The sequence below is a fragment of the Herpailurus yagouaroundi genome, unplaced genomic scaffold (assembly GCF_014898765.1).
Source record: "Herpailurus yagouaroundi ecotype Mexico unplaced genomic scaffold, PumYag 198, whole genome shotgun sequence".
NCBI classification, from domain to species: Eukaryota; Metazoa; Chordata; class Mammalia; order Carnivora; family Felidae; genus Herpailurus; species Herpailurus yagouaroundi.
The window spans coordinates 1,528,601-1,553,154 of NW_024412429.1; the positions used below are offsets into that span (position 1 = coordinate 1,528,601).

At 52.9% G+C, this 24,554-nt stretch overlaps 1 protein-coding gene across 1 annotated transcript in view; it reads right to left on the minus strand.

Annotated features, from left to right (window-relative positions):
• Window positions 1–24,554, minus strand: part of SMOC2 (SPARC related modular calcium binding 2) — a 122,598-nt gene that overhangs the window by 63,170 nt on the left and 34,874 nt on the right. Inside the window, exon 8 of the mRNA XM_040449244.1 lies at window positions 23,495–23,569. Within this exon, the coding sequence (XP_040305178.1) occupies window positions 23,495–23,569 (75 nt within the window). The remainder of the gene's footprint in view (window positions 1–23,494; window positions 23,570–24,554) is intronic.

A 24,554-nucleotide genomic window follows, 5' to 3' on the forward strand; every position in this document is an offset into this window, starting at 1 on the left:
ATGGTCATGGAAACTCATAGATGGTCATGAATACTCATAGATACGGATACTCACGGACAGTCATGGATACACACAGATACTCATGGATACTCACAGATGGTGATGGATACTCATAGAAAGTTATGGATACTCATAGACGGTCATGGAAACTCATAGATGGTCATGAATACTCATAGATACAGATACTCACAGATACTCACAAATGGTGATGGATACTCACAGACAGTCATGGATACTCACAGATACTCACAGATACCCAGCTTAGAAGCTGCTCTCATTCCATTTTACAGGTGAGGACATGAGACACAGAGTGACTCCACCCCTTGCCCCGGCTCCCTCAGCTCTGCACAGGCACACAGACCAGGCCGTCCCACCCAGAGCGCCGCCACCAGAAGCACCCGGTAGTTTCCATCCGTCGTAAGCACCCGGATGGCGAGCACTGTATCACCCACGGGTTCCTCGGGTGGGCACGGGTGCAGGGAAGCTTAGCGGCTTCCCGAGACTGCGCAACAATAATGGTTTCAGAAGCAGGACACAAGCCAGGTTGTTAAATCCCTAGTCAATGCTGCTTCCGCTTTCTCAGGAGCCTCAAACTCCTCTCCTGAGGAGCTTCCACTCCTCTCGGGAGCCAGTGGGGTCCACTGTGGTCTCCCAGCAGCTGGTCTCCCAGCCCCGGGCTCAGCTCAGGGGACAGGCAGTGATACACGAAGCACCTCTGTACCGTCCCGTCCACGGCCTCGTCCAGCCCTCCGTCTGGGGCCCTGTCTGCTGGGACGTGCCTGACCCTAGCCTAGACCTGAGCGCCAGTCATGCCGTGACAATGTAGCCGATGGCTTCCGGGTCACTGAGGGTCCTGCCAGGGCCAGATGCGGGACAGCGACGCCTTCCGCTCACCAGAAAGTGCTGGCAGCCAGCCTCAGGGCGGCCAGGACACATTTACAACGTGTTCTCTTAGACTGGCCCCCCTGAGAAATTCTGACATTCTCCAAAGATTTCTAATCCCTGGACCCAAAACAGCCATCATGACCGAAAACAGAACCAGTATCTGTAACCAGGGCAAGAGAGGAAAAACCAAATGTCATGAAGTGAGTGCCTGCAGGCTCTGCGGGGACGGACGCTGAAGTGTTCAGACAGAAGAGGACATCGTACCTGAACTCGGGCCCCAAGATATTATTGTTTTAAACATGGACAGATTTCAATGGGTAAATGGCCGTTTCAGAACAAGTATCTCCAAGGATACGGTGGCTTGAATCCCCTGTCGAGGGCTGTTTTTCTAGGAAAACCTTCAGGAAGGGCCCTTCACGCTCCGCACACAAAGCGTATCCCCATACTTGCTTTCGGAGAAGAAATCTAAAGGCCCTGCCTGTAGATGTTTGGGGTTGAGGAACCAAGTGGTCTCCCTGGGGATGTAGGCTGTGTGCGTGCGGGTCCCGGGCTCACGAGGCCTGGCCACAAAACCCCTTCTTTCACTCCGTCCCACATTCTCAGGGGATCCCCCCAAGACTCCCCACCAGAAAGGGATTCCATTCGTCTGAATTCCCACTGAGCTACTCCACTTTTTCTCAACCATCGCGATGGCCGTGCAGGCTTCTCTGCCTGCTCGTGCTATGTCTACATCGTGTCCCTACTCCAGAGCAGCGGTTCTCAAAGTGGGGCTCCAGGACCGCCAGGACAGCCAAGGAGGTCAGAACCACTTGCATAAAATATTACCATGTCCTCTGCCTTCTGATTCTCACGAGTGACGTGTGATGATGCCAGACGGAATGTGCCCCGTGGATTAAACACTTTTCAGCTTGAATACTGCCCGTAAATGTTCACAGATATAACCCGTCCTAAGAAGAGCTGTTTGGGTCCTCAATAAGCTTTAAGAGTAAAAAGGATTCTTACACCAAAAAGCTTGGGAACTGCTGAATTAGACCACACACTTCGGTTATTTGAGCAGGGCCTCGGGCCGGGCGTGCGTTTCTGGACTCTCCCGATAACGGTGGATGCGTGCGATGTGCAGTCGGCCCTGTTCCACCCGCCCGTCTGGGTCCTCACCGCGGCTGTGTGCGAGCCACCATCATCGCCCCACTGGACCGTCTGACAGCTTCAGCCTCACGTACACACAGGCCAAGCCGCTGCGCCCGCGGCTCCCGCACCTGCTGTGGGCAGGGGTGAATGTGGGGGCTGTGCGGGGCACGGATGCTCCGCCCGCAGGGGTGGATGAGCGGCTGTACGCGGCACGGAGAGCTGAAGTCAGTAAAGTCCAAGTGGTCAGTGCGGCCCCGAGACAGGCCCACGACGTGGCCAAGGGGGCAGGGACCCAGGACGGCAGCGGTCCCGATGGGAGAGGCCGCTTACGGGGGCGGGGCTGCATCGGCGAGCCGTGTCCCCAAACCGGCACCAGGCAGGGGGGCGGCCCGGCACCCGGAAGGCTTCCCTCGGCCGGGGGATGGCCCGCGTTCAGCCGAGTTTATGTTTCAGTGTTTACAGCCGTTTCGAACGGTTCTGCTGTGTTTTGCTTTCCTCCCCGCGCTTGGCTCTGCTCCCTTCACAGACACTCAGCCTCTGACGGGCTTCTCCACCCTCCTCCTGCATCCCGCCCTCCTGTCGCCGTCAGGGGCGTCCCCGCGCAGAGGCGCCTCTGGCCAAGGGACGCTCTGAGCGTGTGCGCCCCGCCGGGCGTGAACAGGCGTGCAGGCCTTAGAACCGGGGAGGGAAAGACTTTCCTGAAGGCGAATCGGACACACATCTGCGGCTCGTTTCGCGACCTGACGCCCGCTGTAATTTTCACAGAGCCACTGTTTGAAGGCGTGGGGCCGTGGACCACCCCCTCCCGCCCTGGTGACAACCAAGCGTGGCCGGGCTGGCCCCTGGGGGCCCGCGCCCCGGCCACCTCCGCTCACCTCCTCCAGAGGCCCCGTCCCCCGAGGCCGGACGACTGCGCGCTGGCCGCCCTCCCTCCCTGCCGAGGGGAGAGAACCCAAAAACACGTTTTGGCAGAAGTGTTCAAACAGAACCGAGTCTAAATATTTAACATTTTGCAGATCACAGTGCGCACAGGAAACGGCGGGTCTGGCACGGAGTCACCTAATAAGGCAGCGTCTGCTGTAGTTCATGCAAAGGGCGGCAGCCGGCCTGCCGACCGCCTCTGCACACGCATCACACTCGGGGCGCCTGGTGTGATTTGCAACGCGGAGCCCTCCCGGCATCTCCGGCGACAGACCACGGAGCGTGGCTTCTTGGAGGCCGGGGAGGCCAGGACCCCGGGTACGGCAGTCAGAGGCCGAATCTGCCCCTGGTCACCCGGCACCAAGCCATCGGGCCACCACACGGGCTACTTCCCTGAATGGGGTGCACGGTCCGAGACCCTCAGGAGCAAACCTGAGCTCTGGACACTCAGCTGGAACTTTCCAGAAAACAGGCCTCCCCTTCCTCCACCTGTGCCCGGGGCTGCACCTCGGTGGCTTGCTCCCTCCTGGGCGTTTCCACTTTAGTCTTGCAGTTTGAGGGGATCTGGGCGCCCAGGACACGTGTCACCTCCTCATGACGCAGTCCTGCGGGCTCCTGTCTCGTGCCCCTCCTCGCACCCAGACCGTCCTGCCGAGACGCAGGCCTGCAGGTCCCTTACCCACCCCACCATGAGCCAGGTGACCCCCCAGCACTGCCGCCCCGGCCCGGGCCGGCCCTCACCTGCACCGTGCGCGGGAGCCCAGGTCACCCCAAACTAGGTTTTCCAGCTGCACGAAGAGCCTGCCTGTGAGAAGGGCCACAGCGACCCCCATAACGCCTGTTTCCTTGCGGGCACCCCTTCCTCGCCTTGGAGGATGAGGGAACCATCGCCCCACAGTCAGCCCGTGCAGCGGGTTCGAGGCCCACAGCCACCCTCCCCCTGCCTGCAGCGACGGCCCCCGGCACGGCCAGCGAGACACCCCATCCCTCTGGCCCGTGACTGGGTCAGGGCTGGGCGACTGGTCCCACACAGTCTGCTGAACACGGCATCTGGGACTTTTATTTTTTAAAACTCCACCGGCCTGTGCGGAGCCGCCAGTGCCCGCAGGTGGAGGAGGGCTAACCTGGTAACGGACCTGGTAACGGACGGGAGGGGGGCAAGGTCGCGAAAACGTGGGCTGGGTCCTGAAGCCCCCCGAGCTGCAAACCGGGACCACGGCCAACAGTCAGACATTCCAATTGTGCCACAGGCACTGGCTGCTGAAGCCGTGGGGACGAGAGCCACACTCCTTGCTGTCTCCCCAGCCCGGCCAGGCCATCTGGGGTCCCAGGGCCGGCGACCCGGGCGTCCCCTGGGAGCCCGTCAGACACGCAGGTCCCCCCGCTCGGCAAACCGGAACCCGAGCTCCGACGTGACTCCGGGTGCCGTTCACGCACGGCCTCGCTCAGGCAGCTCGCCCAGATCCCCGGAACCCCCGAGCGACAGCCACAGGCCGACATGCTGAGCGAAGGGACAAACGTCCACAGGCTGGGCTGACGGGCATCCGGGGCTTGGAAGACACACGTCTCCGTCAGCCAGAGGATCCAGGATCCCCAGGAAGCCTATCCCAAGGACATAATCACAAAAGTGCAGAAAACTAAGAAATTTGTTCCTTAAAGAATTGTTAATAGTGGCAAAATGCTAACATTCCTACAAGAATCTGCTCTCAAGAAGTTGATTCTGTAAACTATGCCCCACCACACGTGGTACAATCAAAAGAATACCGAAGAAAGCATTTCACAGATATTACTGTGGAAAACAATCATCCGGAGAACTTTATTTTTTTAATATTTATTTATTTGGTGGGGGGGGGGGGACACAAGCAGGGAAAGACAGAGACAGAGGGAGAGAGAGACTCCCACGCAGGCTCGGTGCTGTCAGCGCAGAGCCCAACGTGGGGCTCAAACTCACGAGCCGTGAGATCACGACCTGAGCCGAAACCAAGAATCAGATGCTTAACCGACTGAGCCCCCCGGGCGCCCCTCATCTGGACAACTGCACAAGGCTTCAAATCCCGGGGCCCACCAGATGCAGATCCGGTGACACAGCAGACCAGCCCAGGGACCTGCATTTTTCCAGTCACCTGGGATGGGCTGTGGGCCGTGCCGTAAGAAATACCGTGGCAGGACGGTGTTTGGAGACACTGAAAATGCTCCCTGCCATCTGCGAAGCACAGAAGGAGGTCATATGTGCAAGGCACATGCACATTCGGATGCTGTCCCCTCCACTTACCTCCGGACTGTGAGTCCACTAGTTACTTTGTTTTATTTTCCTTGTTGGCGAATATTTCCTACAATAAATATTTGAAAACTTTGGACGGGGCGCCCGCGTGGCTCAGTAGGTTGAGCGTCCCACTTCAGCTCAGGTCGTGATCTCGCGGTTCGTGAGTTTGAGCCCCGCGTCAGGCTCTGTGCTGACAGCTGGGAGCCTGGAGCCTGCTTCTGATCCTGGGTCTCCTTCTCTCCCTCCCCTCCCCCGCTCATGCTCTGTCTCTCTGTCTCTCTCAAAAATAGACGAACATTAAAAAAAATTTTTTTTAAAGAATAAAACGTTTCCAACTGCTAGTGTAAACCCAGGCCCGCGTGCTCCCGGGCAGAGCTCCCTTGCAGGTGGATGAAGGGCAGCCGTGTGGGTCTAACAAAAAACATGAGGGTTCTGCTTCCTGCCCCTGAATACCCGCACCCCCTCCCTGGGCACCTCAGTGGCGGATGAATGTCCCTCGAGCAAGATGCTCCTGGGGAAGACAAAGCCGTGAAGAGGAAAGGAAGAAGAAAGATCCCAAAAACTCCCTGCCGAAAATAAGTAAATAAAGCAGAAATAAACACAAGGAAGCATTGGGGTGCCTGGGTGGCTCAGTCGGTTAAGCATCCGACTTCGGCTCAGGTCATGATCTCGCGGTCCGTGAGTTCGAGCCCCGCGTCGGGCTCTGTGCTGACAGCTCAGAGCCTGGCGCCTGCTTTGGATTCTGTGTCTCCCTCTCTCTGACCCTCCCCTGTTCGTGCTCTGTCTCTCAAAAATAAACAAGCATTGGGGCACCTGGGTGGCTCAGTCGGTTAAGCGTCCAACTTCAGCCAGGTCACAATCTTGCGGTCCGGGAGTTCGAGCCCCGCGTCGGGCTCTGTGCTGACAGCTCAGAGCCTGGAGCCTGATTCGGATTCTGTGTCTCCCTCTCTCTGACCCTCCCCGGTTCATGCTCTGTCTCTCTCTGTCTCAAAAATTAGTAAACGTTAAAAAAAAATTTTTTTTTAAATGCAAGGAAGCATTAGAAATGTTCCTACCAGAAATAGCAGTGTTAAATTTTCCAACTATGACAGTGTTTAAAACAGTAAGTAAAATTATGTTATCTTCAATCGTCTCCTCTCCTCAAATTTTCCTTCCAAATTCCTTCTCGAGTCACGTGGAGCCTTTCTCCCAGGTTTGCAGATGCCCTCCCTAGCCCCTACCCCCATCCTGACAGGGACAAGGCCCCCTGTAGGAGCTGCCTCCCCCTCGCCCCTCGGACCTCCTCCTGCAGGCTGCCCGCTCTCCCTGCAATGGAGCAGAAGCGGAGCCCCGGACCACGGAGGACGCTGGAGGGACGGCTGTGAGTCGTGGGGAGCGGGGAGCGCCCTGGGACCCACTCGGACTCCTAGGTCAAGTTCCTCGGGTTGCTCAGAAGCAAACGTGGCCAGGAGGGCACATCTCCGCGGCACCTTCCTGTTCAACACGCGTCCGCAATCTCACCTCTGCTCCCCACTAACCCCATTCCCAGCCAGCTACTCGGCCCGTCACCGGGTTTGGAACATTTTTAAGTCTCAGCACTGTTCCGGAGCCCAGGAGTAGATGCCCACACATACACCTGAGGGACGTGTGAAAGAGAAGCTGAGACACACAAAGGAATAAGGACAGTTTTTCCAACAAAAGTTCTGGAACAGCTGGACGTCCACGTGCAAAAGACAAATCTAGACACAGACCTTTACCGTTCACGAAATAACTCAAAACACATCGCAGACCTGAATGTAAACTGTAAAAATGTAACATCTCTGGAGAGAACGCAGAGAAAGTCTAGGGGCCCTTGGGTTTGGTGCAGACTCTTTGGACAAGACACCAGAGGTGTGAGCCAGGGAGGAGACGGCCGATGACTCCGGGTTGTATCAACACCGAAATCATGTGCTCCGTGAGCGACACCGTCCCCAGAAGGACAGGACGCAGAGAAAGTGCCTGCGAAACACATATCCCATAAAAGACTGTGTCTAAAATAAGCAAACAACTTGATGAAAAAATGGGCGAAAGACCTGAACAGACACCCCACGGGAGGAGTCACCCAGTGGAATGAGCACGTGGAAAGAATTTATTCAAAGCAATTTACTGACCCGCTCCCACCGTCTATGCAGCCTCACTGTAACCCGCGGTGATTGCGAAAGGCAAAGCAACGGCTTTAGACACAATATTTCAGGAATCATGAGAACATATCATGATTGAAAAATGCTGAAAATTTAGAAAAAATCTTGAGCTAATAAAAACTCTCTTCCCAGGGCGCCTGGGTGGCTCAGTCGGTTGAGCGTCCAACTTCGGCTCAGGTCATGATCTCGTGGTCCCTGAGTTCGAGCCCCACGTCGGGCTCTGTGCTGACAGCTCGGAGCCCGGAGCCTGCTCCGGATCCTGTGTCTCTCTGTCTCTCTGCCCCTCCCCTGCTCACACGCTGTCTCTCTCTCAAAAATAAATAAAGATTTAAAAAAAATTTTTTTTAACTGTCTTCCCAACCAAACATTTTAGAGATTTTTTTTTTCTTTTCTTTTTTTTTTTTTAAAGTTTTAAAAACTGACTTCTAAAATGAAGAAAATACCCCCCTTTCTCTTGTGGCAAAGTCACACAAAACATGAAAACAAACTTATTTCCAAGTTTCCAGACAAGAGAGAAAACATGCCAGCTAGCCAGGACGAGTCTTGGATCTTCCTTCCCGAGTCAAGTTCACACAGTTGTGAGCAGCACGAATGCGAGCTGGAGAGTGTTCCCTCTGTGTGCTCTTCATCCAGTCCTCCCGGTGAAGGAACACTCTGACCCCTCCTACTTGCGGGAGTCCCCCGCCAGGCCTTCTCCCCACTGTCTCCCCCACACGTGTCCAGCAGGTATGCCTTCCAGAGGACCACGTGTGTCACACCACGCCCCGCACGGTCCCACTCGTGCTGGTTGTGCCCAGTACCGTCGGTAAAGGCAGGCAACTCTTTAGCCTGAAACTGAAATTAAATCCGTAACTATTAAGTTATTAAATCCGCAAATGTACAAAGTGAAGGCCAATCATCTAGTACGAGGATTGGCGATAAACCTCAGACGATGACTTTGTTCACAGTGGGTGTCACCGAGAAGTGCACGGGAATTCTGTATGCCATCAACAACCTCACACGTCAAGGGCAGGCTTGGGGACACAGGAAGCATTGGGGAAAAGTCCCCACAGGCAGAAGCGGCAAAAACATTTTGGTAGCTTAATAAAACAGGTGAGTTTTTTCTTAGTTTACGTGAACCGTACCTGGCTCATTTTCACAAACGTGGGGGACAGGGGAGTTACTAACCGAAAATAGCTATTGTATACAAGACACCTGCGGTAGCAAAAGCAATAGCTAAATTTGTGTGAAAGTTTCAATCGCCTTCATCCAAAATTTGATTCGCTGCAATCAAGGTGCATCGTGGCTCAAAATGAAACTTGTATCAAAGGTGCGTGAGAAATTACCAGCATGACTTTCCTTACTGCCTACAAAACCATTCCTGTGGGAAAGGAACTTTTTAATAGGCAACTTAAGACTTGACGGTGACCACAGAAAGAGTAGAGGAGGAGGGTGTGTGGTCGAAGACGCCCACCGACAGGAAGACCTTCCCACGGTGAATGTCACCTCCAGGTGAAGCCTTTTTACCAACAGGTTTTGCTTTTAGTGCAATACCTCCAAATTCAAGACACATTAAAATAATTCTGTTCTGTACGTTACGGCCTGAATTGGGCCCCCCCCCCAATTCATATGTGAGAGCCCCGACTGCTCCCCAATGTAACTGCTTTTAGAGACAGGGTTTTGAATATAATCACCTTTTAAGGAGTTGGGCTGAGGTTGGAGGTCAGGAGGGTGGCCCTGCTCTGACCTGACCGGCGTCCTTACCGGAAGAGGAGGGGACGCCGGAGAGGTGCACCTGCAGGGGAGGAGGCAGGAGCGGACTCGGGGAAAGGGCGCCATCCGCAAGCCCAGGAGAGCCTCCCATGGGGCCCACTGCTGCACCCGTGTCCTGGCCTCCCAGCCGCCAGGACCGTGAGGGATAAGTTCCCGTTGTTCGAGCCGCCTGGTCCGTGGCGTTTTGTGAGGACAGGCCTAGCAGGTGAGCACCCTGTCAACATTTGATTGCTGAAGAGAGTCGGAGGAAACGTTCTCTGTTCAGGTGAGCTAAACAAAGGCTGAGCGCCGGGAATATTCACCCATGGGCAGATTGACAGGGAAAACGTGGAATGCCAGGTTAGATGTGAATTTACAGTAAGTCCATACCACGCAAAATTTGTATTTTTTTCTCTTTTCCCATTTCCTCTTAATCCTCCCCCATCCAGAGTTCTTATTGATGTAACTTTTAACTGGATATGCTTGCTTTAAAAAAGAAGCTCAATGGGGCGCCTGGGTGGCGCAGTCGGTTAAGCGTCCGACTTCAGCCAGGTCACGATCTCGCGGTCCGTGAGTTCGAGCCCCGCGTCGGGCTCTGGGCTGATGGCTCGGAGCCTGGAGCCTGTTTCCGATTCTGTGTCTCCCTCTCTCTCTGCCCCTCCCCCGTTCATGCTCTGTCTCTCTCTGTCCCAAAAAAAATAAATAAACGTTGAAAAAATAAATTAATTAAAAAAAAAAAAAAAAAAGAAGCTCAGGTGAAGAGAGGAAATTATCCAGCGGAATTAACCTCAAGGTTCAGATTGATCTCACGGAAGAGGAAGGCGTGAAGGGCGGGCATGTCAGGGGTCAGCGTGAGACCTGCTGCTGGGGGCGACTGTGTGCACCCCCCCCACGGAGGATGTACCTCGCTCTCCTCTGACTGTGCACACCCCCCCCCCGCCACGGAGGGTGAACCTCACTCTCTTCCCTGGAAGGGGCTCCAGCCTTACAGTTCCTCACATGTAAGACCAAAGCACAACCAATAGAACAAAAATAGATAAAGTGGGTTTCATCGAACATAAAAGCCCTGGTGATTCCCAGGGCACCATCAGGAACGTGAGCAGACGAGTCACGGAACGGGATAAAATATTTGCCAGCCACGTATCTGATAAGGAACTTGCATCTAGAACACCCAAAGAAGTCTAAGAACTCAATGATAAAATGGCAAGTAGTCAGTATCACAACGTCCACAGGATTGAACACACGTTTCTCCCAACAAGACACGCACGTGACCTCGTGAGAGTGCGCGCGACCGGTCATTAAATCAAACCGCAACAGTGCAAGGCCCCACGCGCATAGGGTGGCTGCAGTTTTTTTAAAAGATGGAAAGTAACAAGCGTTGGAAAGGATGAGAGGAGAAATTAGACACCCGATGCCGGTGAGGACCCAATGCACGCACTTTGGCGGTTCTCAAAGACTCTAAACAGAGTCACCATACGGCCTGGCGATTCTGCCGTCAGGTAGACACTCAGGAAAGAGAAAAGGACGTGTACACAACATCTCTACACAAATGTTCACAGAACCATGGAAACGAGACAACGTCCGTCAGCTGAGGAACGGACACATAAAACGTGGAGCAGGATTCCGGCACCAACGGGGATGAAACGCCAACATCCGCCAGAGCGTGGCCGGTCCTCGTGACCATGGCACTGAGTGAGAGAAGCCAGTCACGAAAGAGCAAACACAGGAGGCTCCACCCGTGTGAAGGGCCCGGAATGACGAAGTCCACAGGGACAGAGGTAGACTGGCGGCCATCTGGGGCTGGGGGTGGCCGTGGGGAACTGCCAATGGATCCGGGGCTTGGGGTTTCGTGGGAAGGATGAAAATGTTCTAGAATTAGAAGCATTGTGATGCTGCACAACACAAGGACGACACTGAAAACTTCTGAGTTGTACCCTTCACACATGGGAGTTTTACCAGACCTCACACAGCTGCTTAAAGAAAGCTGGCAGCGTGGAGCGTGGAGGCGTGTGGATGAATGAGGAGGCAGCAGGAGGGCGGCGGGAGGCCACGGACGGGCCTCGGGCCGTATGAGGTGACGGGGGCACCACGTGAGAGGCCTGAACAGAGGAGGGGCTCGTGTTTTTAAAGGTCAACATTGAGAAAGCTGCATGTGGAGAAGACTCCAGCCGACAGGTGCGCGAGGATGCACAGAGACCCGGGGTCCGCCGCGGTGACCCAGGTGCCATGAGCACGCGATTCAGGGAGAGGGGCAGCCACCAACGCGGCACACACAGTTCAAGTGCAGGACGCTCAGGCTGGCCTGCGGAACTGAACACAAGGGGTCGGGGAAACTGCGTCAAGGACGACTCGTGTTGTTCGACCTTACCCCGAGATTCAGATGCCTTTGTGAAATTTAGTGTTTTGTTTTGCATAAATGTGTAAGAAATAAAAGTCAAATGTCCGAAACCTTGTTGATAATAGTTAACATGTTTCTTGTGGTACTTAAATTTTAATGTTAAACAAGTCACCAGATATTAAAGAGCAAACTTATGTTGGGTCGCCTGGGTGGCTCGGTCGGTTGAGCGTCCAACTTCGGCTCAGGTCATGATCTCGCGGTCCGTAAGTTCGAGCCCCGCGTTGGGCTCTGTGCTGACAGCTCAGAGCCTGGAGCCTGTTTCGGATTCTGTGTCTCCCTCTCTCTGACCCTCCCCCGTTCATGCTTGGTCTCTCTCTCAAAAATAAATAAACGTTGAAAAAAAATTTTTTTAAAGATTTAAAAAAAATAAGTGTGGGAAACAAACAGTTGAAAGTTCTTCCTTGAAAAAAAATCTTATCATTGAAACCAAAGTATCAATTTCTGACATCCGAATCCAAATGGAAGTGTAGAAGCATCGAAAATTCTCTCAAAACTCACTGCTGAGATTGGTGTTTTAAAAGATGGTAATGGGGCGCCTGGGTGGCTCAGTCGGTTAAGCGTCCGACTTCGGCTCAGGTCATGATCTTGTGGTTCACGAGTTCGAGCCCCATTTTGGACTCTGTGCTGACAGCTCGGAGCCTGCAGCCTGCGTCGGATTCTGTGTCTCCCTCTCTCTCTGGCCCTCCCCTGCTTGCTCACTGTCTCTCTCTCTCTCCCTCAAAAATAAACATTTTAAAAGAGAGCAAACTTATCTTGATGAGCACTGAGTAGCGTATGGAATTGCTGAATCGCTATACTGCCCACCTGAAACTAACACAACGCTGTATGTTGATTATACGGTCATTAAAATTAAACACTTAATGAAAAATGCTCAAGCCCTCAAAAGAAAAATCACCCGAGAAGCTGCTCAGAACGCAGCTTTGGAAATCTCACACCCGAGACTCCAGTATTCCACTCTGGGAAGGACAAACGAGACACAAGTGTGCTAAGGATTCTAGGTCAGATGACGCAGGACACACACAGGCACTGCCCCAGGAGGACAGAGGACCGATGAAGAAGGGGGGTGAGCAGCACGCTGGCCTCGCCAAGGGGTATACGCCCTGGGCTGGGGAGACGGAGCACGAGTGCACAGAAATTTTTAGCGGAAGCGAACCATTACGCACGTATGTGATACAAATACAGCCTCGCACATATCCCCACACAGCCATGTGTATATACATACGTCTGTATGTATGACCACGTGAACGCTCAGAAACGATCAGCACCACCTAATCCAGGACCAGGACCTAATCCATGTGGTGAGGTTATAATCGTATTTCCTTTTCTCCCAAAGACTACATCCCGGGCTCCGCGAGCACCTGCCACGGCAAAGCTCGGTGGAGAGTCGCGGCGGGCCGCGAGTCTCCAGGCCCAACTCCTTCTCGGGCAGGAGGCCCTGGGACTCAGGTCCCTGCGGTAGGACCCCAGGGAAGGTGGTGGCCGCGGCCCAGGCTGGGGCTTCAGCAGGGAGCGCCAGCCACCTCCGTAGGCTCCTCCTCTCCCGAAACCGCCCTCACGGAATCGAGGCCTAGAGGACAAAAGGTACCAGGGTCCTGGCGAGACCGCCCGGAAAACCAGTGCTCACCGGGGCCGGTCACCAGAGCAAAAGGCAGACTTCTGACGAGCAGGGGCGTTACTGCCAACACCCCGCCTGGTAAATCCAGGGGTGTCACTGGCGGCACAAGGCCAAGTAAACGGAAGCGTCAGGCCGGTCGCCTGGACCTGCCGTTTCGGTGAACTCTGGGACTTCCCTCACGTGTAAAAAGGGAAAACAAGATCCTCTCATAGGCCTCAAGTGAGGACGGCCTGGAAGTAATTCCTCTGCTCAGAGCTAAGGCTGTTGTCCGGGGCGAGTCAGGCAGGTCCCAAATGACACACACTTTACGTCTTCAGTTACCGGAGTACCTCGAGAAGATACTCGTATGACCTTGAAGCCTTACTGGTTGGCCCACAGAACCTTAACAGGACTTAAATATTCTGTGTTTTGATGCCAATAGTTATTTAACATAGAACTTAAACGACATCTTTTTAAATGACTTCCTGGTCTGCTTTTTCATCCAAGATACAATTGCCTGATGTATTCTGGCGTTAGCCACCAGTGGGATTTTCTGGCAAAAAACACGGGGAAATACTTCCAGACCAGGATTTATCTGGGACACAAATGTAGGACGCAGACATATTAAAGAAAAAAGATAACCGATATGAGGAGGAGCAAAGGTAAGGAAAAAGGTTGCATCCGTGGAAAGCACAAAAGTGTTTCTCAGAGAAAAGTAAATACTTAACACGTTGGCTTGTATACAGATGCTTGTTCACATACATACGCACACGTCGCGTCATTCTTGGGGAGGGACCCAAATGCTTTCGCAAACGGACTAAGGTTTTTTAACCTTGCCACAGGTCACTGGCCGGGGCCAAAAGTCACGCATCAATCCAGTGTTTGTGCGGGTATTTCCTCAGTGTTACGGACTCTGGCCCGTTTGGAGGGAAGCTGTGCCAGTGGGAACAGTCTGGGCTGGGAAGACCCTATACCACTCCCCCAACACTGCTGCCCACAGCGAGTGAGCGAGAGCCGCGGGCAGCACAAGACGCACTGCTCTCCCTGGGGGTGAAGGCAGGAAGTCTAACCTCCATCAACCGTGGGTCATCTCCAAGACCGTTGCTCACGAGCTGAATCGATTCTGATTTAGTCTTTAATGTAAGTGACGGGAAGACCACGGAAACAACCACAGTGGGGTCTGTCCTGTCAGGTTTCTATTCCTAAGTGTGAAAATCAAGGAGAGACACCTCATTCAAAGTCAGGCTGCAAACCACATGGGCATTCGCTGCAACCAGCAATCCTTTCCTGGGGCACCCGTCATTTGTCACTGGTCCCATCCTTACGGTTCCCAGCACCTGAACCTTTAGCGTGAGTCTCTAGAACTCCACATGGAACGAACACGCACGCACACGCTCAGGATGCTTGAGGACCGTCCTCTTGTTATTTGCAAAGTCTAAGACTGACCTTCGACCCCAACAATTGATACGAAGCCCGTCCTGCTGAGTGGAGGACACGGACGGCCCCAACGGGCCACGGGGCTTTCACACACGTGGCGTCACTCGTGCCAGGGAGTTACAGCGCCGCCACTTTGAAGGTGACATGCAGGAAGGAAGATGAGCTGGTGAGGGTCCCGCAGAGCGAACCCCAAACCGGCCCCAGTGACACAGAGGCCGCGGAGGTCCTCAGCACCTTCACGGCACACGGTGCCTCTCTCTCTGGTCACCTCCCCTGGTCCAGCGCGTCCCTTCCCACGGAAACGGTGGTGGTGGTGGGGGGTGGGGCATGACTTTGCTTTCGGGTTCCAGAGTGGGGAGGCTGCCACTTACCCTGTCCTCAAGCCTGTGGCCTGACCCACACTTAGGCCAGTGCTCCTTCCCATCATGTCACTTCTGCGGCCAGACCCTCCCCGGGGTCCAGGCCCAGAGAGGCGCGAAATACCAGCACCCGTTCAGAGCCCACAGCAGAGGCACAGCGGCCGGGCCTCCTGGTCCACCGTCCAGAGAATCGGGCCAGACACATCTCACGGTGCGCCCACTGGCTGTGGAACTGGCCACATCCATCTGATCCACAAAGCAGTGGTAGGAAATCCAGAGCTGAAAATCTTGGCTGAATCTAAGACTCTGCCACTTAGAGATTTTGAAAACATACTTCCCTGTGAGTTAAGAATTAGACTATAGTATCCACTGAAATACACAGCACTCTGCCTGACACATCACGAGCTTTCTACAAATCGTAGCTACGGTCCTATTTAATATGAGACCTCATCAATTCAACGGTGAATTAGATGCACGTCTTCACATGCCGAGGGTCCCAAGTCGGGACGTACACCCGGCTGGTGTGTGTTTGCAACCGGCTGGGACGTAATGCGCTTGCTTCTGTTACCTGTGTTCTGTGCTTACACTGAAATGCTGCATCCCGATTATTCAACCCCACCTTGGACACAGAAATCGAAGAACTGAACGTGACTGAGATGAAAACTCCCCTTTACAATGAGGAAAACTGAATAAATCCAGGTATGCACACTCTTAGGTAGATTAATTAATATATTTTAAATAATACAATCTCACAGTCCACGTTTAAAAGAAGTTATTGGATTTGGTTTAACGCGCCAATCTCTTCAAATGACTGCAACTTTATCACTTAAGAATCTCCTTGGTATCTTGATGTTTGAAAACTGGAATAAAAAGTAAAACTAATACTTTAAAGCTTAGGGACGAAGAAAGAAAAAATAATGGGTAGTACTTTTCCCCAGGAGGGAATGCAATTTACCATGATTTAAAGCAGAATCAAAAGATAATTATCTTTTGGCACTAATTTTAATATGTGCAATAAAACAAAAATTATCAGCTCTGAAGAAAGCAGAAGAATGTTTCCACTGCGGGGGTCCCATAAAACCAAGGCGCATCCTGGCATCGGGGACGTCTCCTGGATATAAAACAGAGCTGTCTGGGAGAGTTCGGGGAGGAAGGAACATTTTTCTCCCAAGCGGGAGGGGATGTCAGAGACGACAAAACAGGCCCCGTGTGCCCTCAGCTCACACACACAACTGGAAAATCCCGACCGTGGAAAGGTCGGTGGAACCCGAGGCCTCCAGGGTGGGCCGCGTGGCCCCATTGGGGCTCTCCCCTGGGGTCTCCGAAGGGCCAGCGCTGCGGCCCGACCTTGGCTGTCGGAAGGGCCACAGGCAGAGAGAACGACACAGAGCGCCTGCAGCTTGGGACGGGGAGACGACCCTCCGGCTGGGCCACTGGGGGAGGCTGCCCGCTGCCCCCAGGGCTGCTGCCCGGGCCACACAGACAGACCCGGCGGGGACGGCGCCCTGGGTCAGCTTGTGGCCTCAACACAGAGAAAGGTATTGAGCCCTCACCTTGCCCCAGAGCAGGGCAGCAGGCATGCCCCTGATGCCGGACCCACACCCTCCGACAGAGGCCCCGAGCGTGACCCACCATGGCCCGAGCCCCACTCGGCCCCACTGGGTGTGGCATGTCACACTGGGGACACGTCATCGGGGTCCATGGGGGAGAAGGACTTGACCGAAACACGAGGCCCCGAGGAGGCGGTGGCCGGGTTCGCTGGTCCTCCCCGACCCAGAGAGCAGACGGGTCACCTGCCCGGCCGTGCAGAGCTCGCCCGCCACCCCCCACGCCCAGGCCCGCACCTGGCACCCGGGCTCCCCCATCCTGCTGGGACGAGCCGACCGAACTTCCGGGGGGAACCCACTTCCCTCAAGGTCGGCCGATTTAAATGTGCATCTACAAGGCACCTCCTCAGAAACACACGGGCGTGCGGAGCGGCCGCCACCAGGGCCACAGCGCTAGCCGGGCTCCTGCAGACCGCGGGGGACACGGGCCGTCCAGGACTCTGCCCCACCAGAAGCGACCCCGGCCGGACGGGCTCACCTGCGTTCTCTGCAGACGCTGCCCCGCCCCGGGGGCTGGGGGGCTGGGGGCCGGGAGTCGTGCGCAGTGTGAGGCAAACACGGGCCCAGCCCCAGGCGTCGTGAGGCCCCCAGTGAAGCCTGAGAAGCCGGCCCTGCACCTTCCGGAAGCGGAGAGCTGGGGCCTGAGGGTCTGGGGAGCCTCGTCAGGACCTGCTGCACCCAGAGAAGTCCCTACGACCCCTTTCACACGAGGAGTCCACGGGCCCCCGGCCCCCACGCGCGGCCTCACGCACGCTCACGGCCCCGGCCCACGGCTGGGCTGTGAAGGCCAGCGCTGTCCTCGTCGAATTCCGCGCACGGGGGCTGACACGTCGGGGCCACCAGGGGACCCCAGATGGGTCTGGAGACGCTGGGTTCGCCCCGGGGCTGAACAAGGTTTATCTCTACCCTCGACGAGACCTCACTCCGAGCAGGGAGAGACACGCCAAGAAACACACGTACCTCTGAAGACAGAGGCGCATCCTGGAGAGGAGGAGCGGGTACGCAGAGCGAGCGGTCAGGGGCTGGCGGACACAGGGGTCTCTGCACACGAGGAACGGGGTCTGGGGGACGACCCATCACGTGAAGCAGAGGCATAGGCAAGACGTAGCAGGGCTGCTCTGGGCCATCTGGGGACAAGGGGTCAGGGACAAGAGTCTCCTGGAGGACATGGGAGCAGCAAGGGGACAGAGCTGCAAGACGGTGTATGTGTCCGTGCGGGCGTGCATGCCCAAGGCTTTGTGTGTGACATTTGCGTGTCCACAGGAGCCTCGGCGACTTGCCAGCGGTATGAGAATCCCCCATGACTCTGTGGGGCCCAAGGGCACCTACGGGGGCAGACGGCTGTCTTCACTCCGTGAGAAGCCCGGCGTGGGGAGCATGACTGGGGCCGGTCAGGTGCCATTTCGGTGCCCGCCGTCGAGAGCCTGGGATGTGTCATCTGAGCCTGTGACATGGACACAGGACACGCCCGGCCCCACCGGCCTGTTGCGAGGACCGAGTGGACGTGAGGGACTTCACAGGCAGCCGCGTGCAGGGACCAGGCTCCCCTGCCACTGTCATTACCGCTCACGGGGGGGAAGAAGCCTCGGGAGGCAGTCAGCGGATAATTGCTCACTGTCCCCAAACTTCCCGTTCATCACGCTTCCCAGCAGAGCCCTCTCGTGGGCACGGTGACTCCACTTGCGTGTCAAAAGCGGATCGTTCTGGGGCGCCTGGATGGTGCAGTCAGTTGAGTGTCTGAGTCTTGATTTCAGCTCAGGTCATGGTTCTAGGATCGAGCCCCACGTCGTTCTCTGTGCTGACAGCTGGAGCCTGCTTGGGATCCTCTCTCTCCCTCTCTCTCTGCCCTTCCCCTACTCTCTCTCTCTCTCTCTCTCTCTCTCTCTCTCTCAAAATAAATAAACATTAAACAAAAAAGGAGGTCACTCAGATGTCATGGAGCCTAATATGATATCGAGCAGACAGTCACGGTTACTGATTGTTAACTTAACCAGTCGTTTCCTGAGTTAATAAAGAGATAAAGAGAAACCTTTGATGGCAGGCCATTTCTTCACAGCACGGAATTTTTACTTACTTTGGTAAAAATACTTCCAGAAAAAGATCTGAGGGAAACACGTGAAATTAACATCAACGTGAAAGTCAGAAAAGTCTCTGCAAGTTCAAAGGTGGGGCAGAGTCACCCCCACCCCAGACCACGTCTGTGTTTGGGGGACGCCCTGCACGTGCACACGCTATTACGGGAGCCAGAGTACGAGGCTGCTGGCGGTGTGTAGGCCGTGTCACCTTGGCTGCTGTGCCACGATGCCATTTCGGGAATGAGTAGGTCCACGCATCTGCTCATAAACCGAGAAAGTACCAAACTGTGGTCAAAAGTTATGAGGATCCCAGCCTGTGCCCCACCAGGTACAGGAGTCGTAAGGTGTCAGTTATGGGGGCCGCGAGGATGGCTGGCGCAGCGGGGGCGACCCTCGGCCGGGGCACGGGACACGCAAGCGTCCCAGAGCGGGTGAGTGGGGGGTGGTGGTAGCACCCAGGGCGGGCAGCACCGCGTGTTCCCAGAGGAACGCAGACTGAGGGGGAGCCGGAGCAGAGGCGCGGTGAGGACCAGGACTGACCAACAACACCACACACCCTCGCGGCCCGGTCCAGGGTCAGTATCCACCGGGGCCACCCCAACCCTGTGGGGCTCACCCTCTCAACGAGGCTCGCGGATTGCTAGAACATTCCGAGTGAGGACGGTTATGTCCATGCAACTTGGCTTCTTACCGAACAGAACATCTGACAAACATTCACATACACCTGTGCTGCCCTTGAGCGAACGACTTGGTCCCTCCTGACGTCCGTTTCTTCCACTGTTCACTTAAATGGGGTGAGTCAGGTGGCCTCCGTGGCTTTGTTTTTAGTTTTAAGGTTCCATAATCCCAGTAACTCTTATCCATTATGGGGCACCCAGGTGGCCCGGTCAGTTAAGCGTCTGACTCTTGACTTCGGCTCAGGTCGCGATCTCACGGTTCACGGATCCGAGCCCCAAGTCGGGCTCTGTGCTGACAGCGTGGAGCCTGCTTGGGATTCTCTCTCTCCTTCTCTCTCTGCCCCTCCCCTGCTTGCTCCCTCTCTCAAAATCAGTAAGTAAACTGAAAAAAGAAACTCCTATCTAATACGCAAAGCATTTCCGAAAACGTGGCTTCTTCGTGAAACTTACCCATTAAGTTGAAGCAATCACAGAAATGGCACTAAGTCACCCCCCTGGCTGCGGTGATGAACAGGTTTCTTCATTTACCTGAGATTCAGTATTTTGTTTTCCCTTTTCCCTTAATTTATAAAATGAGGGGGCTGGGCTACATGACACTTAGGGTCCCTTCCAGCCATAAAACTGAATGGTCCTCCTCATCTAAATCTATCCGTTTTCCCCTCTGTTCCCTGAACTCCTTCTCTGTGCTAACTAGTGGCCCACAGCTCAAAGAATACTGACTTGCTGTTTTGTGAAACGAAAGCATTCTTCGAGAAATTCGTGTTCGGAAACCATCTCCTACTTCTTTTACATTCTATAGACTAATTTTGTAGAATTCAAAGACGGTAAGTTACAAAACCTCTTACCTGGTAAAATTTGGTGATCGACTTTGATATCCTACTAGATAGAAATAAAACAGTAAGTAAAATGATTCGAGAAAGTAGTTGACGCTCAATTTTATATTGAGAGGGAAACTGAGTAATGCTTTTTTATTTTTATGTTTTTTACATTTATATATTTTTGAGAGACAGAGACAGAGCGTGAGCAGGGGAGGGGCAGAGAGAGAGGGAGACACAGAATCTGAAACAGGCTCCAGGCTCTGAGCGGTTAGCACAGAGCCCGACGCGGGGCTCGAACTCACGGACTGTGAGATCACAACCTGACCCAAAGTCGTACGCTCAACCGACTGAGCCACCCAGGCGCCCCCTGAGTAATGCTTTCTTAACTAAAATACAGTTTTAGATTCTACTCACTAATGTGTAATGACTCACATAACAAGAGTGATGCTCCTCCTGCTGGATGAACCACCAGGAGACCGTGTCATTTATATTTATATTGCATTTCAATTAATAAAACTTCAGCCGTCAAACTGCACCTAAATTAATTGTTTTCTGGTTATTTATCTATTTGGTTTTTTTGTTGTTGTTGTTTGCTTCCTGTAGTTTGTTTTAGGAAAATAAGTAATGGTACTGTCAGAATACCAATGAACATACGAGGGCAAAACTCTTTACGGATTTAATAAATACTCATGGAGTACCCAGCATGTGTACATTTTCAGACTAGGGTGCTATATTTTCCTTTTCAGGAATGGTCCCTTCTAATGACTCCTACCACTGAATGCCCCAAAGTGTACTGACCACAACACAGGGAACACACTCATTAGCATGGCAATCGTATTCTACGTACCCAACAGCACGAGTAATATTATGTTACCTCAGCACAAACTCATGAAAAAAAAAAAAAAAAATAGAGGGAATTTTAACGAATACAGAAACATCCGAGCAAAAGAGAAATCCGTGCCCAGTCTGGCCTCTTGCAGGAAAAGACACAAGAGTTAAAGACAAACAGCTAATTTTCTAAAAATTTGGGAATAATACACAAATCACCACTTGTGCTTTGTTAGCTAAATGTGCCTACTTCTATCAGAGAAGGTCATTAGTAAAAGTATCTGCTAAAAATAAAAGCTAGGGGCGCCTGGGTGGCTCAGTCGGTGAAGCGTCTGACTTCAGCTCAGGTCATGATCTGGCGGTTCACGGGTTCGAGCCCCGTGTCAGACTCTGTGCTGACGGCTGGGAGCCTGGAGCTGCTTCAGATTCTGTGTCTCCCTCTCTCTCTGCCCCTCCCCTGCTCACTCTCTCTCTCTCTCTCTCTCTCTCTCTCTCTCTCTCTCAAGAATAAATAAATAAATAAATAAAACATTAAAATTTTTTTTTAAATAAAAGCTAAATGCAAGTGAAGCTCGTCTTACATTCGCGATTTCAACAGCAGCGGCTATCTGCAAACCCCACGGCCGTCTGCCGTTTCCTTGTTACACGTAATTAAATACTATTCTTAATACTGCGAAATACCGATTTGATCTGACTTTCTTCAGACCCTCAGAAAGAACATGCATCCAGACAACTGACAAGAAACAAACAGAATCCAGTAATTTCATGCCCCACGTCCATAAATCAACTGAACGTCGTCTTTTTGTGTCCTGCCCATTTAGGCTGATTTAAATCAAATTATAGCATGGGGTAACTTATGTAAACTGGCATTTCCTGAAACATCATTTTCAGTCCCACGACACGGTGGAAGCCTGCATGGCTACTGTTGGTTAATTATAATCGACGGGTCACTTAAGGCCTGAAACTCTGGTAACAGCCCGTGAGGAGCGAGACACAAAAATGTGCTTCTCCCATGAGCTTGTGTACTTACTGTCAAAACCTGAAACCTCTGACAATTCAGACTGCTTTTATAGAAAAATGCACACGTCCAGGGACATCGTTCAGAATAATTTGATACGTGTTCCTCAGGGAAAGCGTGGGCACAGCCACACCGCCCTTGCATGGGAAGCTTCCAAGATCCAGCAGTCAACCCGAAACATGCCGTGTTTGGTCCAGTTCCCACGCACTCATCGTGTGCTTCCGAAGAAAATCTAATGAGCTAACCTCTGGAAATACAGTGACAAGATTGAACAAAACTAACTCCCCCATTTCGGAAGTTCCTAAGAGAAGTACGCATCTTTATACACAAGGTAAAACGTTTCCCAATCGTTTCTGAGGCAATAATTTTCAAATTTGGTAAACATGTTTTAGATTTCCCTGCCATTTGTGCACACGTATCTGATGGTCAAACCTTTGGATTCTTCCCTTTCTCACCTCAGCCCCAGGGAAGCCGCCGCCAGGAGGGAGGAGGGCCCCGTCCCGGGCAGTAACACGTGGGGCTGGGGACAGCGATGGGAACATCAGGCACAGAAGCCACACAAGAACACATCAGACCGACTCCACCCCTAACCCTCCTCTGGAGCCTTCACGGCTCATCCCGCTTGTTGCCTCTCAGGCTGTAAATCGGTGACCGTTCCTGTCACAGAGAGCGTGTCTTGGGGCCTCCAGGTGGTGGGAACGTACCAAGACTCAGGGCCTCCCCTCAAGAGTCCTTCCAGAAGGGGTGGGTAAGGACAGAGGTCGCGGGAGAGATTCAAAGTACTCTTAGTATCCTGAACTTAAAGAAATCTGAGGGGTTTGTTTTGTTTTTTTCGTAAATGGACATTAAAACGCACTCGGAAAAAAAAAAACACTTCCAAGCACAGGCCACAGAGCTGTGATCTCAGGCTGCCTTTGTGAACGTTTACGATTTTTTCACTGGAGGCTGATCACAGAATATTCGCGTTATTACTGAGTCTGTGGACCCTCAGCAGATGAATACTTCAAACCCAGAAGGACACTTTCTTTCAGTAAGTATTTTTTTTTTTTTAAAAAAAGCAACATCTGAAAAGGCCCGAGGAAGCACACACGCAACCAACTAAGCACGAACGAAGATTACAGACAGAATCTGACTTCACGAAACCTGTAAACGCCACTAACCAGATGCCAGGCAACCCACCTCCTCCCCACAAATGTCAGAACAGTCGGCTTTAACACGTAAAAGTCGGTCAAACACTCCTTTGTAGCAAATGCAATCTACCCAGCTTTCAGGATTTGGAACTAAATTAGCCAAGGGTTTGGTCATCTCTGAAATTTGGTCAAAAACAAATACTTGTTATCAATTATTGCTATATTTATACCAGAAGCTGTAGTTTGTTTGGCATATGCAGAGGAACCGTTTAAAGAACTTACGAAATTTAATAAAACCACCAAAATCTGAACTACATTTTGGCGGTCAGGTCACAAGAATTATTTGCATGACTCACTGGAAACTGAGGGAAAAGATGGGCTCCACACACTGAACTTCCAGAAAGAGAAACCACTTCCTACGCCTGTGAAATCCCTCCTCACAAAGCAACGTCGGGCCCCCTTTTACCTGAATTCTTATTGGTTTTGTTCTGCCGACTTTTAACTTGCTCAGTCCAAAGCGTGGGGTAACGGGACGCGATATCTAATAAAACAAAACAAAACGATGATTATTTTTAATCATCATGAAAACACAGTCGCTCAATTAAAGACCTCAGTGGGGAGCCTAAAAGCTGCAAAGTCAGTGGGCTAAATAAATGCATATTCCACACTTTTAAAGATACTGTTAAACTGATTACATATTTGAGACAAAAGGAAAGAATAATATACGTTTATAACATGTTAGTACATGGTTTTTTTTCTCTCTTCTTCCAAAAGCAGAAGTAAAATTTCTGTGGATCCAGAGTGGCTCCGCTTGAGAGGAGTGGGGTTCAGGGAAAAGCCCCGATGTATGGAAACATGTCCCCGCGCCCTAAAGATTCACAGTAACACACGAGGTTTCGCTCAGGAAAGATTCATCACAGACTACGCTATGCAAAATGCAACTGTGCGTAAAACACTTCAGGAACACTTCGTTTTCAGCAGTACTGTGTCACAAGCCACCGAGTATTCGCCGAGCGGGTCAGTCACACCGTGGGCCCGAGAACACACAGGAGAGGCTGCCTCGGTCCCGGCCGCCCTTGGCCACGATCAGCCCGGAACCTCAGACGAGTTCTCGTCTGCGAAACGGCATCTGAGGACTCGGTGGGCTAACGACACCGTGTAGCCCGTGCCGTGAAGACATCGTTACCGCTGTCACTGTTACCTGCGCACCCTCACTCCTTTGGGCCTGACACTTTGTGACACTTGGGCAAGTCCCTCAGACGATCTGTTAAAGGCTAAGAATGGGAAAATCTGTCTTTGTCGTGGCTACAAAATTCAAAACACCTTAGAAACATCCTCACGCGCGTGACCTTACACAGCTTGCCTCCCCTGCTGCATCGTGGCCAGCATGAGATGTGAAAGACACGAAGTCCGAGCAGGGAACAAGGCATGTGCTAGCGTATGCTTCTGAAATATACATTTTATATTATCCAAATTATAAAATTTCAACTCCTCGATTTTGATTGGGGGGACAAAAAAGAGAGACT